Source organism: Trichosurus vulpecula, chromosome 1 (assembly GCF_011100635.1).
Source record: "Trichosurus vulpecula isolate mTriVul1 chromosome 1, mTriVul1.pri, whole genome shotgun sequence".
Taxonomy (NCBI): Eukaryota; Metazoa; Chordata; class Mammalia; order Diprotodontia; family Phalangeridae; genus Trichosurus; species Trichosurus vulpecula.
Window position 1 is genome coordinate 50732225 of NC_050573.1, and position 14708 is coordinate 50746932.

Below are 14708 nucleotides of genomic sequence, written 5' to 3' on the forward strand. Positions count from 1 at the left end.
AACAGCCCTAATATCTATCCTCTATTCATTCTCCCTGTTCACTGTCATTCACTGTCACTCACTGTCACTCCAACAATTCTGTGGAGCTTGGGGAACTTACCTTCATTGTAGATTAAAATTTTCAATGAAGTATACACTTAGAAAACTCACACACCCTTTTTTCTTTGACATATATTATGAACCAGCTGGTGAACAACACATGCCCACTACCCGAGAAGCACATATCTGCTTGCTGAGTACAGGGCTCAGACTAGCAGGGATTTTACTAGGCTAGGTGTTCTTATTTCCTTACATTTGGCAAACTTTTATTAATAGGCCACTATGTGTGAAGGTTTGTGAGCATCCCTTGGGCTATAAAGATAGATAGCATACAGCCCTTACTCCAGCAGGCAAATATGTAACGCAAATATAAAATTCACCCTGACCCAAGAGAGCATCCTGTTAGGAAGTGTAGAGGAGCAGTCCAGGCAAAGAGCAGTGGAAAATTTGAAGAGGGAAAGATGACTTTCACTTGGAGGGACGAGGATCAGGAAAGGCTTCGTAGAGAAGGTGATATTTGAATTGAACCTTAGAGGAAGGGAGGAATTTTAAGAGATGGACATGTGAGAAGAAGAGAGAGCGTCCTAGGCATGGGAAACAGTGTGAGCGAAGACTCAGCTAGGAGGAGAAAGGAGGACAATGGCAAATGACTGGAATATGAGAGAAAGCAATAGGAGATGAGGCTAGACTAGTGTGTTGGAGCCAAATGATGAAGGGCTTTTGAATGGCAGTGTGAGGACTTTATGTAATGGGTAGCCATGAGAGATATCTGAGGCCCCATGCATTTACCCATATGCATTCACCTGTATGCTGTCTCAGGCTCCAAGAGTTGCCCAGCCTTTCCCACCCCCACACCCTGCGTCTCAGGGGGAGACTTCTGCACACACAGCCTGCTGGAGTGGGAAGGAAGCATCCAGTCCAACTTCTCATTCTACAGATGAGGAGACTGAGACTCAGAGAGTGAAAATAACTTTCCCCAAGGTCACACAGCCAGTCTGTGGCATGGCCAGAAGAGAGCCCAGCGATCCTCACTCCCAGAGCCTTGGGGCTCTTTTCACTTCTTTCCATGTGGAAGTGTTTAATGGGTTGTGTCACCCTAATACAGGAAGCCTTCCTTAACCTCTCTCAATTCCAGCATCTTGCCTCTGTTAATTATTTTCTATTTATTCTATATATAGCTTACTTTGTATAAATTTGTTTACATATATATGTGTGTGTACATATATGTATATGTACATACACGTATATACACACATACAAAGTTGTCTGCTGGCACTATGCTAATATAGAATATATAAGCACATAAGTGCTTACTAAATATTTATTGGGTGATTGGCATCTGGTTCTAGGGAGAGCCCAGTGGCCCTGAAAGGAGAAGTGACCAAAAGCTGGAATCCTAAAGACCTCTGACATAGAAGGGATGTCAGGGGACAGCCTGTGCCTAAGCAGACATCTCTCCTATACTGTCCCCAACTAGAAGTCAACCAGCTTCCATTTGATGTGCACCCCAAAAGAGCTCCCAAGGCAGCCCCTTGTACTTTGAGACAGCCCTAAGAATTAGGAAATTTTTCCTTAAGCCAAAAATTGCCCTGTCTGCAACTTCCACCTACCGTTTCTAATTCAGCCTTCCGGGGTGAGGTAAAGCAAATCTTATCCCTCTTCCCTGTGATCACCCTTCGTGTATTTGAAGACAGTTTTCATGCCTTCCCCTGAACCTTCTCTTCTCCAGACTGACTATCCCCAGTTCTTTCAACTGATCTCCATATGGCACAGTATTCAATACCCTCATTATTTCAGCTAACATTCTTTCTACTTGTTCTCACTTATTAGCATCCTTCCTTAGAAGTGATACCCAGAATTGAACACAGCATTGCAGATAGGGTCTGACCAAGACAAAGAACAGCAGAACTCTCTCCTCCCTTATTCTGGACACAACACCTCTAGGAATGCAGATTGAGTCAGGTTTATATCTTACCCTATCATATGTTTTGTCCTATGCAGGATAACCCTCGCCTAACAGAAGAGTTTGTGGCCCACCTGGAGACAGAACTGGAACAGTCTCGAATGCGTGAGACAGAGACCCTGAGTGCCCTTCGAGAGATGCAGGACAAAGTCCTGGACATGGAGAAGGTGGGGCCCATGAGGAAGAGGGGTGTCTTGGAACTAGGAAACAAAAGGGTCGGTCTGGGTAGGACCAAAGACTATGCTGGGATTTTTTTTTGTAACCTATCTATCTTCCTCACCTCAGTTGGATAAGATAGAAGTTCCCCTCCCCAAATAGCTAAGCTTCTGTGGCTTCAGAGTGAACCTCTGGATTTTCCTGTGTTACACCCCCACCAAACCACCACTGCCTTGTTTGCCGATCTGGCTTTCTTGTCCACTGCGGTTAGTCCCCTCTCTGCAAACCTTGGTGAAGGTGTTATCTGTGGTACCTTTAAATACATGAGCCCAGAATTCTCCTACCACCATCTCCACATACCCCTCCCCTCACCATTTCCTTCCTGCCTCTACGTGCCAGGGGAGATGCCAGCAGAGAGCACTGAGAACACTGCCCCAGTAATGAGGGGGAACAGAAGAAAGAGCCAGGAGTTAGAGAGTCGAGGTACAAAGACAGAGGGCCAGATAGCTGAGTCCTCTTCTCAGACCTGAGGCACAAAACAGAGAAAACATATCTGGATCTCCTTCCTATGTCGACAACTGGGGTTATCGGCTCTGGGTGGAAGGCTGATGCCTGGGCCTTATTTCCAACTCAGAGGTGGGTAGTCAGGGCTCTGGATAGAAAGGCCAAATGCCTGGATCTTATTTCCAGTCCTGAAGTGGGAGAATTAGGGCACATGACCAAGAAACTAGATGTCTGGTGGAAATGTGGTGGTTATAGAACCATACCACCAGCCCAGAAAAACAGTACACAAGGCATTGGGACTGTCTTCCACAGTTATCTGAAGATCTCCAAGCACTTGTCAGTCATGCAACAAGCATTTATTAAGCACCTACTGTGTACCAGGCTCTATGTTAAATACTGGAGATACAAAGAAAAGCAAGAGACAGTCCCTGATCTCAAGGAGCTCCGGTCTAATGGAGAGATGACGTGCCAACAACTATGTACAAATAAGATATATACAGGATAAATTAGAGGTGGTCTCAGAGGGAAGCCACTAAGATTAAAGAGGACTAGGGAAGCCTTCTCACAGGAAGGACTTCTGCAAAGACATGAAGAAAGCCACATATCTATCCATCCATCCCTGTCCCTATTACTTACAGAATCAAAGAATTTTGCTGCTGAAGATTCTATCACTCTGGCCTTGTAGATCAGTTGATCCAGTCCCCTATTTTATAGAGGTAAAAACTGAGGAACAGAAAAGTTAAGGGTCTTGTCTCCTACACAAGCCTCATCTCTCTAGATAGTTATACAAAAAGTTTTTTAAAGTGTTGTTTCTGCATTACCACTGGGAAGACCTCTCAGTTATTTATGGAAGGCATGGCTTGGGAGAGAGGCAGGTGACATACTTTTTCGTTCCCTTCTCCTCCCAAACCCCAACTACCTGGATATGTACATACATAGAGAGTTGTAGACATAGAAACTACGTTTGTAGGTACACAACACACACAACGTATAAATTGTCACATAGAAATGTTGGCTATAAAGCAGTGAGGCCAGTGGTTGTAAATCCTGTCCCAAAATCAATCTCAGGACTTTATGGTCACACTGTGTGTGTACAGCATGGAGAGAGGAGAGACACAACTTGGGTCTCCATGGCACCCTCTGATTGTAAGGCAGCAGTCCTCCTGTGGGCATCTGATGAGGGGTGGTTCAGAGAGACACTGGTCTCCAACTAAGGGAAGGGCCATTTTCAGAAGCAGAGCCAGCTTAGAAATTGCATTGTGATGTGTCAGATCAAGTGCTGGGCTAGTAATTGGACCTGGGTTCAAATAACAATTCTGACACTTACTGGGTGGCTGTGCAGGTTACCCTAGTTTCTTCCCCTGTAAAATAAGGATAATAATACCTGTGAGACCCTTTTCGCAGGGTTGTAGTGAGGCTCCATGAAATAATGTGTGTAAAGTACTTTGAATACCTTAAAATGCTATATAAATGTCAGTCTGATCATTGTAATTTGTATAATGGTTATAAGCCAGGTTTGGCCCTGAGCCTAGTTTTCCTTCTGTGTCCTTCCTTCCTGGGCAGTGCTCAGTAGACTTGGCATGTCTCTCATTTCAGGGCTTCTATTCAGATAGAAAAGAACTTTGGGCTGAACACACCCCCTGAGGATGTCTTGTTTGCCTCCAGTGACACGAGAGAATATGGGAACCACTGCTTGGAACATGCCAGCCACTCAAAAAGGCTAAGGGCAACGTGGGCCCCAGGGGTTGGCCCTGCCTCCTCTGCCCTGTTTGAGTAGTACATACAAGGCTAGGGCCAGCTTCAGGCAGTCTGTATCCCAGCTCCAACTTCTAAGGGCTACTCATTAGAGTAGAGATGCAGGATGCATTTGCCTTATTTCCTGCCCTAACACAGACAGCAGAGAAGCAAGGGGCCAGAATTCATGGCTCCCACCCCACCTAGTTTCATATTGACTCCACTCTCCAAAATGGAGACTGCTAATGAGCAGGGATCAATTCATCTTTAGATAGCCTCGACACTAAACTAGTCCCTGTCTCCTTAGTCCATTGCTTTGGCCCCCAAACCTCAAAGAGGCTAAAGAGGTCCTGTAAGAGGTACCCCATTCATTTGGAGGGAAAAGCTTGGAACAAACCCTCTCTCTCCTCCATCTCTTCCCCACCCTCATTAAAAGCCAGGGCCCTTCTCCTAGGGCTCTAAAAATAGTGCACTCAGAGTCCTCCCCACAGCCATTTGTGCAGTGGTCTGATGTCACTCTCCTTAGTTTCGATCAGAGTGGTTGGTACTGTCTCCTCCAGACCTAGGCCTTAGCATGAGGGGTACTGAGGGACCCCGGTTTGTGAGAGGGTTTTTGGGAAATTTACATTAATGCCTTAGTGTTGCCAGTACACAGATGGCTTTTGACAAAAAGGGTGGAGGCCAGCTGTTCCTCGTCTTTCCTGAGACTGGACAAGGAGAAAGGGATCTGGTCTATAATTGGCAGAGTGGGAGACTTAACTTGAGCATCAGGAAGAATTTTCTGTCCCTAGGGTGAAACTCTTCATGTCTAGTGTAGTGAAAAGAGATTTGGTCCCGAAATGAGGAGAGCGTTCAAAGTCCAGCTCCAACACTTGCTTGCTTGTAACCTCAGGCATGTCACAACTTCCCTGAACCTGTTTCCTTCCCCCATTGAAATGCCTCATGGGGTTATTGTAGAGAAAGCACTTTGTCAGGTCAAGTCAACAGGCATTTATTTAGCACCTCCTAAGAATGGAGGATACAAAGGCTGCCATCAAAGAGCTCAGTCTAATGGGAGAAACAGACAGGATAAATTGGAGGTCATCAAAAGAGGGACAGTGCTGGCTTTAAGGGGGGTTGGGAAAGTTTCTTGTAGAAGGTGGGATTTTAGCTGGGACTTCAGGGAAGTCAGTAGGCAGAGATGAGGAGGGAGAGAATTCCAGGCATGGGAGACAACTGGAGAAAATATCCAGAGGAGAAAGATAGAGTGTCTTGTTTGAAGAACAAAAATGAAACCAGTGTGACTGGATTGTAGAGTACATGGGAGGAGTAGGGTATAAGAAGACCAGAAAGGTAGGAAAGGGTCAAATTATGAAGGCTTATAAAGCCAAACGAGATTTTATATTTGAACCTGGAGGTAATATAGGAAGCCACTGGAATTGATTGAATAGGGAGATGACATGGTCGGATCTGCACACTATAAACCTTAAAGCACTACTTGAATAGGTTGTTGCTTCCAGAATGGTTGCTTCCACCTAATTGTGGAACCTACTTTTCAGGGTAGCTAGGGAGAGTTTCATTAGTCCAGGTGGTGTAGGGCCTCTTCTATCTGGAGCCAGGTGGATGGACGATATGACTTCTCTAGAAGCTAGAAGAGTTTATGTTCTCTGCATCTTCTAAATATCTGGGAGGGGCTGAGAGGAAGGGTCAGGTGTCAGAACCAGAGGGTGCCAGCAACGGGACAAGGCCACATACAGAAAGGTCACAAAGAAGAGATCCAGTCTCTTCTTTCTAACACCCTCTTTACTACATCATCTCTCCCTCACCTCCATCATCCTTCTCTCCTTCCCTCCATGTGTCAGGCTTCATTTCTTAATCTTTCATCACAGCAACTTAGGCTGGAGTTTGGGAACCTAGGAAATGGAAGCTTTGATCCCCAAAGGGGCTCTCCTTCTAGTCCATAGCAGTAGGATTGACCTAGGAAGCCAGAGGTTCCTGGAAGTCCAGAGGTCCTAGGGCTCCATTCACCAGCCTAGCTATAAGAATGAAGAATGACAGTTGCCTCAGCTGAGGTGAGGGAGGCCATGGGCCTGGCAATGAAGAAGAGGTGGCACACAGCCTTTTGAGAGGCAGAGGCACCAACCAAGGTAGTCTGGACCAAGGAACAACTAGACCCTAGTGGATAATATCACCCACTGCTCTCTTCGTGTACCAAGCCTTGGGGCCTGGCTCGAGGGTTGGGGGGCAAAAGCCTGACTCCCTCCACTGACTCTGTTCCCTCTTCTACTCTTCCTAGAGGAACAACTCACTTCCTGATGAGAACAACGTGGCTCGGCTACAGGAGGAACTCAAAGGTCTAAAACTTCGGGAGAGCGAGGCCGTGGCCTCCCTTCGGGAGCTAAAACTGCAGGTTCAGGAGCTCACAGACAGCTGGCAGGTAAGAGCAGCAGGACCCTCAGGCCTCCCTGGACGGCTTTCTCTCTCACTCATTGATGTGTCCACAGTCATGGACTAGCAGTCAGAAACCCTGGGTTCAAGTGTTGTCTCTGCCACTTCCTTATTGTGTGGGCAAAACCATTTCCTCTCTTGAGCTTTGGTTTTCTTGAGGCTCACAAGGTTTGCATACTCTATTAGAGTCTTCTTCCAGTGCTCCTCTGGAGGTGCCCCTGGCTTCTGTACCAGCCGAGCAAGCCCTTGCTGGTCCTACCAAGCTAGAGAAAAGGTTGGAGTGAGGACCTGGCTTCAGATTGCATTTCTATTGAATCATAGAATCTCAGTGGCCATCTTGCCAACTCTTGCATGAACAGGATCCCCTCTGCACTAAGACTCTATGACCCTTCCAAATGATCAGCCATCTTCCAAGCCAGGGCTTCCTGGGATGGGGGGGCGCATTCCCTCTTGCAGGATGCCAGCTTCTGGTTTTGTTTTTATCCTTGAACCTATAACACCTCAGGCAGTGCCTTGCCCATAGTAGGGACTTACTCAGTGTTTGCTGGAGGGAAAAATCAAATTGATTTACATGACAGGCAGCCCTTTCCACTTGTGGGCAGCTCTAATTGTTAGAAAATCTTCCCTCACATCAAGCCTAAATTTATTTCTTTGCAGCTTCCTTCCACTGCTGCCCTCTAGGGTCAGGAAGAATAAATCTAATCCTACTTCCCTCATGACATCCCCTTAGATACCTGAAAAGCACTATTATGCCTCCTATATGTCTTCTCTTCTCCAAGTAAGCATTCTAATTCCTTCAGCTGATCCAAGTTTAGCATCGTCTCCAATCCAGTCACCCTTTTGGTCACCCTTCTCTGGATGCATTTCAGCTTCAAGGTCTTTCCTAACGTATGGTTCCCAGAGCTGACCACAGTCCTCCAGACAGGGTCTGACCAGGGCAGAGGACAGTGGGGCAATGACCTCCCTCATTTTGAACATGACACTTCTCTTGGCCATTTGGACTTCTGTGTCTTCTTGTTGACTTGTGCTGAACTTGTGGTTCACTAAATCCCACCAGGTCTTTCCCTAGTTACTGCTGTCTAACCAGGCCTCTCATCCCATTACTTGTGCCTTTTACAGGAGAATGGTGTGGAATTCAGCCTAGCCAGTGTCTAGGAGGCTCCTAGGCCCATCAGCCCCCATTGGGATTTCAGTTCCTAAAGTTGTGTAGCAAGAAGTGCACAGGGGAGCAAGCACCCTCCCTGATGAAATCACAGATATTCTTGAGGACAGGAGTAATCAAGATAATGCACATTTATGTAGTCCTTTAAAGTATGCCAGGTGGTTTGTACTAACTCCCTCACAGGACTCTTGTGAGAAGTAATAAGATAATGTAAATGCTTTGTAAATCAAACCGCCCTGTAGAAATGGCAACTCTTATTGGTGAAGAGCTGCTGCAAGGAGGACCTTCAAGTTCAGCCCCATTTACCCAGTAACATGAAGCACCCTGGGCAAAGCCAGGAAGAGGCCACCCCCACTGTGCCCTCTCCTGTATATTTTCATCTTCCTGGGACTACAATCCTGGGTCTTATTTGGAAGATGCTCATTAAGTCATCTCACACTCTGAGTTGCGTTGAGATTCGCTAATCTTACCATCTAAGGTGTCTTCTGGCTCTAAAACCTGATGACCCTGCCTCCCTCCTGGATAGGCCCACCTCTCCCGGGGAGGGAGATGGAAGGAGTCTCCCCGGAAGCTGGCTCTTAGTGACCTGCAGGATGAACTGATGACTGTCAGGCTTCGAGAGGCCCATGCTCTGGCTGAAGGGAGGGAGCTGCGACAACGAGTGGTGGAGCTGGAAACACAGGTCAGAGAACCTGCCCAGAATGAGGAATGGGGCCTTCACCCTCCCCTTGCCCTCCTATCAAGCCTAGGCCATCTCCCTGCCCCAAATGGACCTCGTGAACCCCACTGGGTAATGCTGTCTGCCCTCACTGTTGGCTTGCGCCTTGTTGGTTACAGGCCAGGTGTCACCTAATTTTGTTAGTCTGTGGCTTCTGGCTCTAGACTCCTCCTGCACTGCCTGGAGCCACTCGGTCACTTGCTGGTGACTTCTCCTCCTCCTAGGACCAGATCCACCGAAACTTATTGAACCGAGTAGAAGCAGAGAGTGCAGGCCTGCAGGAAAAGCTCCATTACCTGGTGGCTCAGAACAAAGGCCTGCAGACCCAACTGAGTGAGAGCAAACGCAAGCATGCTGAGGCTGAGTGTAAGGTGGGCCCCCACCCCCACCCCCAAGCTGTGCTTGCTTCCCTGCATGCTCTGAGGTCTTTCCCCATCTCCCCACCCAGTCTGCTGTGCTCCTATCTGTCCCCTTTCTCCCCCTTCCTTTGTCTCTCCCTCCCCTGAGTCAGCTCCTGTGCTTTCCTGCTGCTTTTGCCCCTCCAGAGCAAGGAGGAGGTGATGGCAGTGAGGCTCCGAGAGGCAGACAGCATGGCTGCTGTAGCGGAGATGAGGCAGAGAATTGCAGAGCTGGAGATTCAGGTGAGGGGCCAAAGCCAAGGCCACAGGGCGTGACCAAAGAGGAAAGGTTGATGTGGGGAAGCCCTCGGCTCCTCTTGCCTCCCCTCCCCATTTAGTGACCTGGGATGAGGCACGTGTTTGTCTTACAGAGAGAAGAGGGTATGATCCAGGGGCAGCTCAACCACTCGGACTCCTCCCAGTACATCCGTGAGCTCAAGGATCAGATTGATGAACTCAAGGCCGAGGTGAGTCCCAGGACTGCCCCAGGCTTTGACTTCTTAGGTCACTCATCTGCCTTCTGGCATTCCAAGAAGGGAAACCAGCCATTCCCTCTTTGGGCATGCTGGGAGACCTCCCCCCTTTATGCTAGGGCACAAGCTAATATGCCCAGGAGAGAAATTCCCAGGGTCCTGGACGTCCTGACAGATTTCCCAGATGCTGTGCTAAGAAAGAAGCAAAGTGCATTTGTAGTCTTCCAGAGAACAGTCAGACCTTCCCTGGGATGAGTGCTCCTGAGGTGCTATCACAGGACTCTGGACCCAGACGGAGAGCAGGGCTTCCATCCTCCGAACCTCTTACCAGTTGATGGGTCCTACGGCAAAATGCATGGCAGGAGCCCTGGCCTAATAACCGGGAGATTGGAGTTGTGCTCCTGACTCTGCCACTGCCTCAGTGGGTGACCATGAGCACAGAAGCCCCTTCCTCTTTTCTCGCCTTAGTTTTCCTAATTGTAAAATGGAGCAAAAATCCCTGCTGCCTAGAAGTAGTGTGAGAGGATCAGCTGAGATGATGGAGGTGAAAGCTCTTTGTAAGGTTTAAAACTAAGTCATCTTCCATCGTGATCATGTGTCCCTGTTGTTTCAGGAGTTTTCTATTATCTTTAGAGCAGACACAGGATTGTGCCTACAGCTGCAGAGGGAGGCAGAGAAGACAATGTCTCGCAGATATTCTCTCTCTAGGTCCCCATCCCACGAGCTGGCCGCCGGTAGAGCCCCCAGGTCATGGCCAGAATCAGTGCCTAGAAAGGGCTAAGAGAGGGGTCAGCTGTCAGAGCTGGAGGGGCCCAGGTTGTCAGGGAGAAAAAAAGGGAGACCAGGAGGAGGCAGGACTCCTTAGCACGGGCTCCCTGGCTGCGCTTGGTGTCTCAGGCCCACTCATGGGCCCCCCAGCAGGACAGGAGCTCCCTGCCCCATAACTCTTGTCTTGATCCGAGCAGAGTCTCTCACCCTGGGCAGGCTGGCAGCTGGACCGAGGCGACGCACTGCATGCTGGGACTTGTAGGCTCCCACAGGCCACCCCTCCGTATCAGAGCCCAGGGTAACTCCCCCTCCCACAGAGCCTCCCCCTCAGGCTCTGGTGTCTGGGTGAATGAGGGCTGGGCTAAGGTGGAAGACCTTTTCCTTAGAACCTGACCAGCCCTCTACCACTCCTCCTCCAATCTGGCCCCTTGTCTTCCCCTCAAATCCAGTAACAGCCGTCTTGCTGGTGGGGCCACAATGGTCTACACCTCCTCCTGCTCTCTGTTCTCCACCAAAGAGCCATCTCTCCTCTCTTTGTGGCCCCCTGCCATCCAGTGGGTCTTGCTCCCTCCCTCTTCCTGTGTTTCCCTTCCTGATCCCTCAGTCATCTCCTTTATTTCCTCCATCTCCATCCCCCCTCAGTCCTCTCGAGCATTCCCTTTACCTCCCATTTCATCCTGACCACAGCTTATCTTCCCACCTTCCCCTCTAATATGGGTTTGGATCCCTCAGGTCCACCTCCTTCCCAACCTTATCTCCCCTCCCCCCATCTCCCAGGTTCGGCTACTGAAGGGCCCACCCCCGTTTGAGGACCCCCTGGCATTCGACAGCCTCCATTTGGTACGTCATTTGGATGAGGACTCGCTACCCTCCTCCGATGAGGAGCTCCTGGGTGTAGGCGTAGGGGTGGGGGCAGCCCTACAGGATGCCCTGTATCCTCTATCCCCCCGAGATGCCCGGTTCTTCCGACGACTGGACCGCCCAGCCAAGGACAGTGAGGGCAGCACGGACAGTGAAGCTGATGAGCTGGCCCCTTCCTATGGCCAGAGCCTGGGTAACTGAGGAATGACTGCCTCCCTAGCCCGCCCCACCTGGGGCCCAGACCTCTCATGTTCAGGGGGGTAGGAGGGCAGGCTCTCCCCAACCTCTATTCAGCGTTCTTCCTGGAGGGGATGTCCCCTCCCCACAGGGATGAGGGGGAGTGGGGCACGTCTTGGTGTGCCTAGCCCCTCCACAGAGTGCACCAGAACATCTACCTTGAGTGTTGTCTACACTGCCCTCTGCCAAGGGCGCTTGTGATTCACTGTATTTAAACTCAACTCCATTCTGTGGCTCCCTTCCCATCTCCCACCACCCTACTTCCTTTCAGGGGTTCTCTAGGGCAGGGACTGGGGGACAGGAGGATGCTATGGCTCTAGGAGTCACAGGATCCCCTCCCCCTCGGAACACTTCTGTGGTCTCTAAGTTTCTGATTGTTCCCAGTGTTATTTATTTATCTACAAGAAGGTTGTTTGTTCTCTTCCCCCACCCCCATCCCTGACTGCCCAGGACCAGAAAGCACTGCCGTTCCCTCCCAAGAGAGCAGCACAGGCACTGGGGTGAGGAGGGGCATAGAGGACCAATGGTCAGGGATGGCCTTCTCTGTGGCACCTGCTCTCTTCTCTGCCTCTATTCCCAGGATTAGGCTGGTCTGTCTTCTCCAGGGACTTGAGAGCTAAGGACACGTAGACCTTCCTGCCCCACCACATCCTTGGAGGTGCTTCAGATTAACCAAGTCCCTGCCTGCCAGTTCTGTACCTCCACATTTAGGGGTTGGTGGGGGAGTTGGGGGAGGGCGGAATTCAGCCATTAGCAAATCTGACAAGGGAAGCAAGATCTCTGAGCAAAAGATTCCCTCCTGAGTATAAAAAGAGGCCAAGTCTTGGCAGATGGGTCATGAGCACAGGCCTCCCAAAGCTGTAGCCTAGTGTCAAAGCAAGACTAGGATTCTCTTTCCTGTGACGTAAAGACCACCAGCTGCCCCTGAGCTATGGCCTCCTCCTTTGGTCAGGCTGGCTTATACCCTTGAAGATGCAGGATGTACAAGCCACCCAACTTCATCTGTTTGCTGGGCCTTTTGTGGTATCTTCCACTCTCAGAGCTCCATGTCCCTGGCACGTCCATACTCTCAGTGACTAGCTCCTTCTCAGGCCATCCCCTTGTAGCCCCTGAGGTGGAGGGATGGGCCTCGGAACAGAAGACCTGGTTGGGGCAGTCCCTGTATCAGTTTGGGCATTGTGCCTTCCATTAGCAGCTGTCTCTTCTTCCCTGTGCCAGTTCCATTTTCTCGCCATATTGTTTCTCTTCCACCGCTCCCTTCTTGCCATCAGCCAAGCCAGTACCTGGGTCAGTGCCCCTGGAGGAACAGGCCCTTTTTCTGCTAAAACCAAAGTCATCCCAGTCTGGGGAGCAAATATCTAAGAGAATGTCTAGAAGTATCGTCTAATCCTGAGCAGCTCACCCACCCACCCACCTGCCACTAGTCCCAACCAGGGTTAAGTAAGTTCCTGTGCCCGGAAGTCTGAGGAGGGTTTTTTTGGGCCACAGGTGGGAAGAAGGAGCCACTCCTAGAGCTAGTGAAGAGCGGCCTCTGACCATCATAGTCCCAGACCATGGAGCTCCCTCACCATATAGGGCCTGCTCATCCCACTGTGGAGCAGTTCTCTTCCCCTCCACTCAGCACTTTGCTTTCTAAGATTTTCCTGGTGTCTCTTTTCTTTGCCAGTATTCAAGGTGCTGCCAGGTTTCCTCTCAGCCAGATGGTGACCATAGAGGGAAGGGGGATTGTCACTTGAGTGTCTTATCCCATTTGCCTCTCCCTGCAGTGCAGTATCAGTATTCAGCACCCATCTGTGCCCCTCTAGACCTTCCACCTTCACTCCAAGCCGGTCCACCAACCCAGCAGAAGCCACCTAGGAGGGGAACGAATTTGGGCAAAGGGGAGTAGAAGTGTTTCCTTGGTAGGCCCTGCTTGTAGGAGTTTCACCTGCTTGTAGGATTTGTGCCTGTGGCCATGGAAGGAAGAAGTGCCATATTCCCTGAAGAATAAGACTTCTGGTCTTCCATTTCATCCTTGACCACCTCCCCCCCCCACCACCACCTCGGGCTCTGTTTGCTGAGTTTGAGAACTTAGGTGCCAAAATCCATGAAGTGTCTACTTAAGCTGCTCTGGGGGCATGCTCCCCTCAAACAAACACACTATACCCTAAGTGTTATTCTCTGTCCTTGCAGGAGGATCTGCCCTATCTCTCATTCCTCACACCCAGTACTCTTGTCCTCCCCCAATCACTGAGGGCTCATGGCTCTAGGGCAGCCCACCACATTGGTGCTCCCAAAGCTATCTCCTGACCCCTGCCACCATTACCCCTTCCCCTTAGCTGATATCAGAAGCAAATAGTCTGATCTGTACTTAATAGGAAAGCCCCTGTGGGGCAGGTTTCCCACTCTCTTTTCTCCATGCCTTTTTTCTCACACACATACACAACACCACCTCCCACTGGCTCTGTCCTCTGTGCTGAGACCAGAAGTAGTTGAGGGTGACTGGCACTCTGCAGGTGTCTGGCCTGCTCTGCAATGTCCCATCAGGTGCAAGTGTATGGCCTCCACCTCCCCCCTCTGCCCACCACCATCCTCACACTGCCTGTACAAACCCATATGTCTCCACATGAAGTTGGAAAGACAAATAATAAAGCATATTTACACGGTCTTAGAATTGGTGGGTAGGATGTTGGGGTTGGGCGGGGAGTGGTGGAGTTTGCTGGGAGAGACCCTAACCTAAGCAAACTGAGATGAGGCCTGAGCTTCACGGCTTAGAAGGAAGCAACTTGAGGTTCTTTCCCTTCATCTAATAGCAGACAGCATGAAGGGAGCAAGAGAGACTGAGGACTGCTTTCATTCCCCTGAAGTACTAGGGAATAAATTTTCTTTCAGGACAGAGTATAGTTGTGGAGGGTGGGGTTTTTGAATGCCAGCAGGGAAAAGAAAAAGGACAGACCCTAAGAACTTAGACACAGTGGGGGCAGGGGGTGGCACACAAACTATGAAAAGCTTTTTCTCACCTCATCCCAAACCCTTGGGTTCTCAAGGCTTGCTTGATTGTTAGGGAGTTTTCAATGTGTCTTTAAGTCCTGACTTAAAAGTACTGGGAAGATTGGCAAGAATGAGTAGATGGTTTGGTGGGATGACATCCCTTAGGGGCTGAGGTTTGAAGTCAATGGTGACTGGGGCTGTGAAGGGGCATATGTGTGATAGGGAGATGGGGTTTGTGAATGACGTGTTTGTATATATTACTGTTTTGTGTGGGTGTGAAGAAGGATGTGTGGGTGGG

The 14708-nt window shown here is 49.8% G+C and overlaps 1 protein-coding gene across 5 annotated transcripts in view; it reads left to right on the forward strand.

Moving 5' to 3' along the window:
- The window catches only part of EVI5L (ecotropic viral integration site 5 like), a 63390-nt gene extending 49300 nt beyond the window's left edge, over window positions 1–14090 (forward strand). For 3 of the 5 annotated variants that reach the window (XM_036758349.1, XM_036758358.1, XM_036758377.1), the window contains 7 exons: window positions 2041–2169; window positions 6672–6812; window positions 8512–8667; window positions 8928–9074; window positions 9249–9344; window positions 9473–9568; window positions 11120–14090. In XM_036758349.1, coding sequence (XP_036614244.1) covers window positions 2041–2169; window positions 6672–6812; window positions 8512–8667; window positions 8928–9074; window positions 9249–9344; window positions 9473–9568; window positions 11120–11404 — 1050 coding nt within the window. In that variant the 3' untranslated portion in view covers window positions 11405–14090. Of the gene's footprint in view, window positions 1–2040; window positions 2170–6671; window positions 6813–8511; window positions 8668–8927; window positions 9075–9248; window positions 9345–9472; window positions 9569–10539; window positions 10641–11119 lie in introns of all 5 variants that reach the window. The other 2 variants (XM_036758372.1, XM_036758364.1) reach the window with 2 other exon arrangements.
- Window positions 14091–14708: the final 618 nt, after the last annotated feature.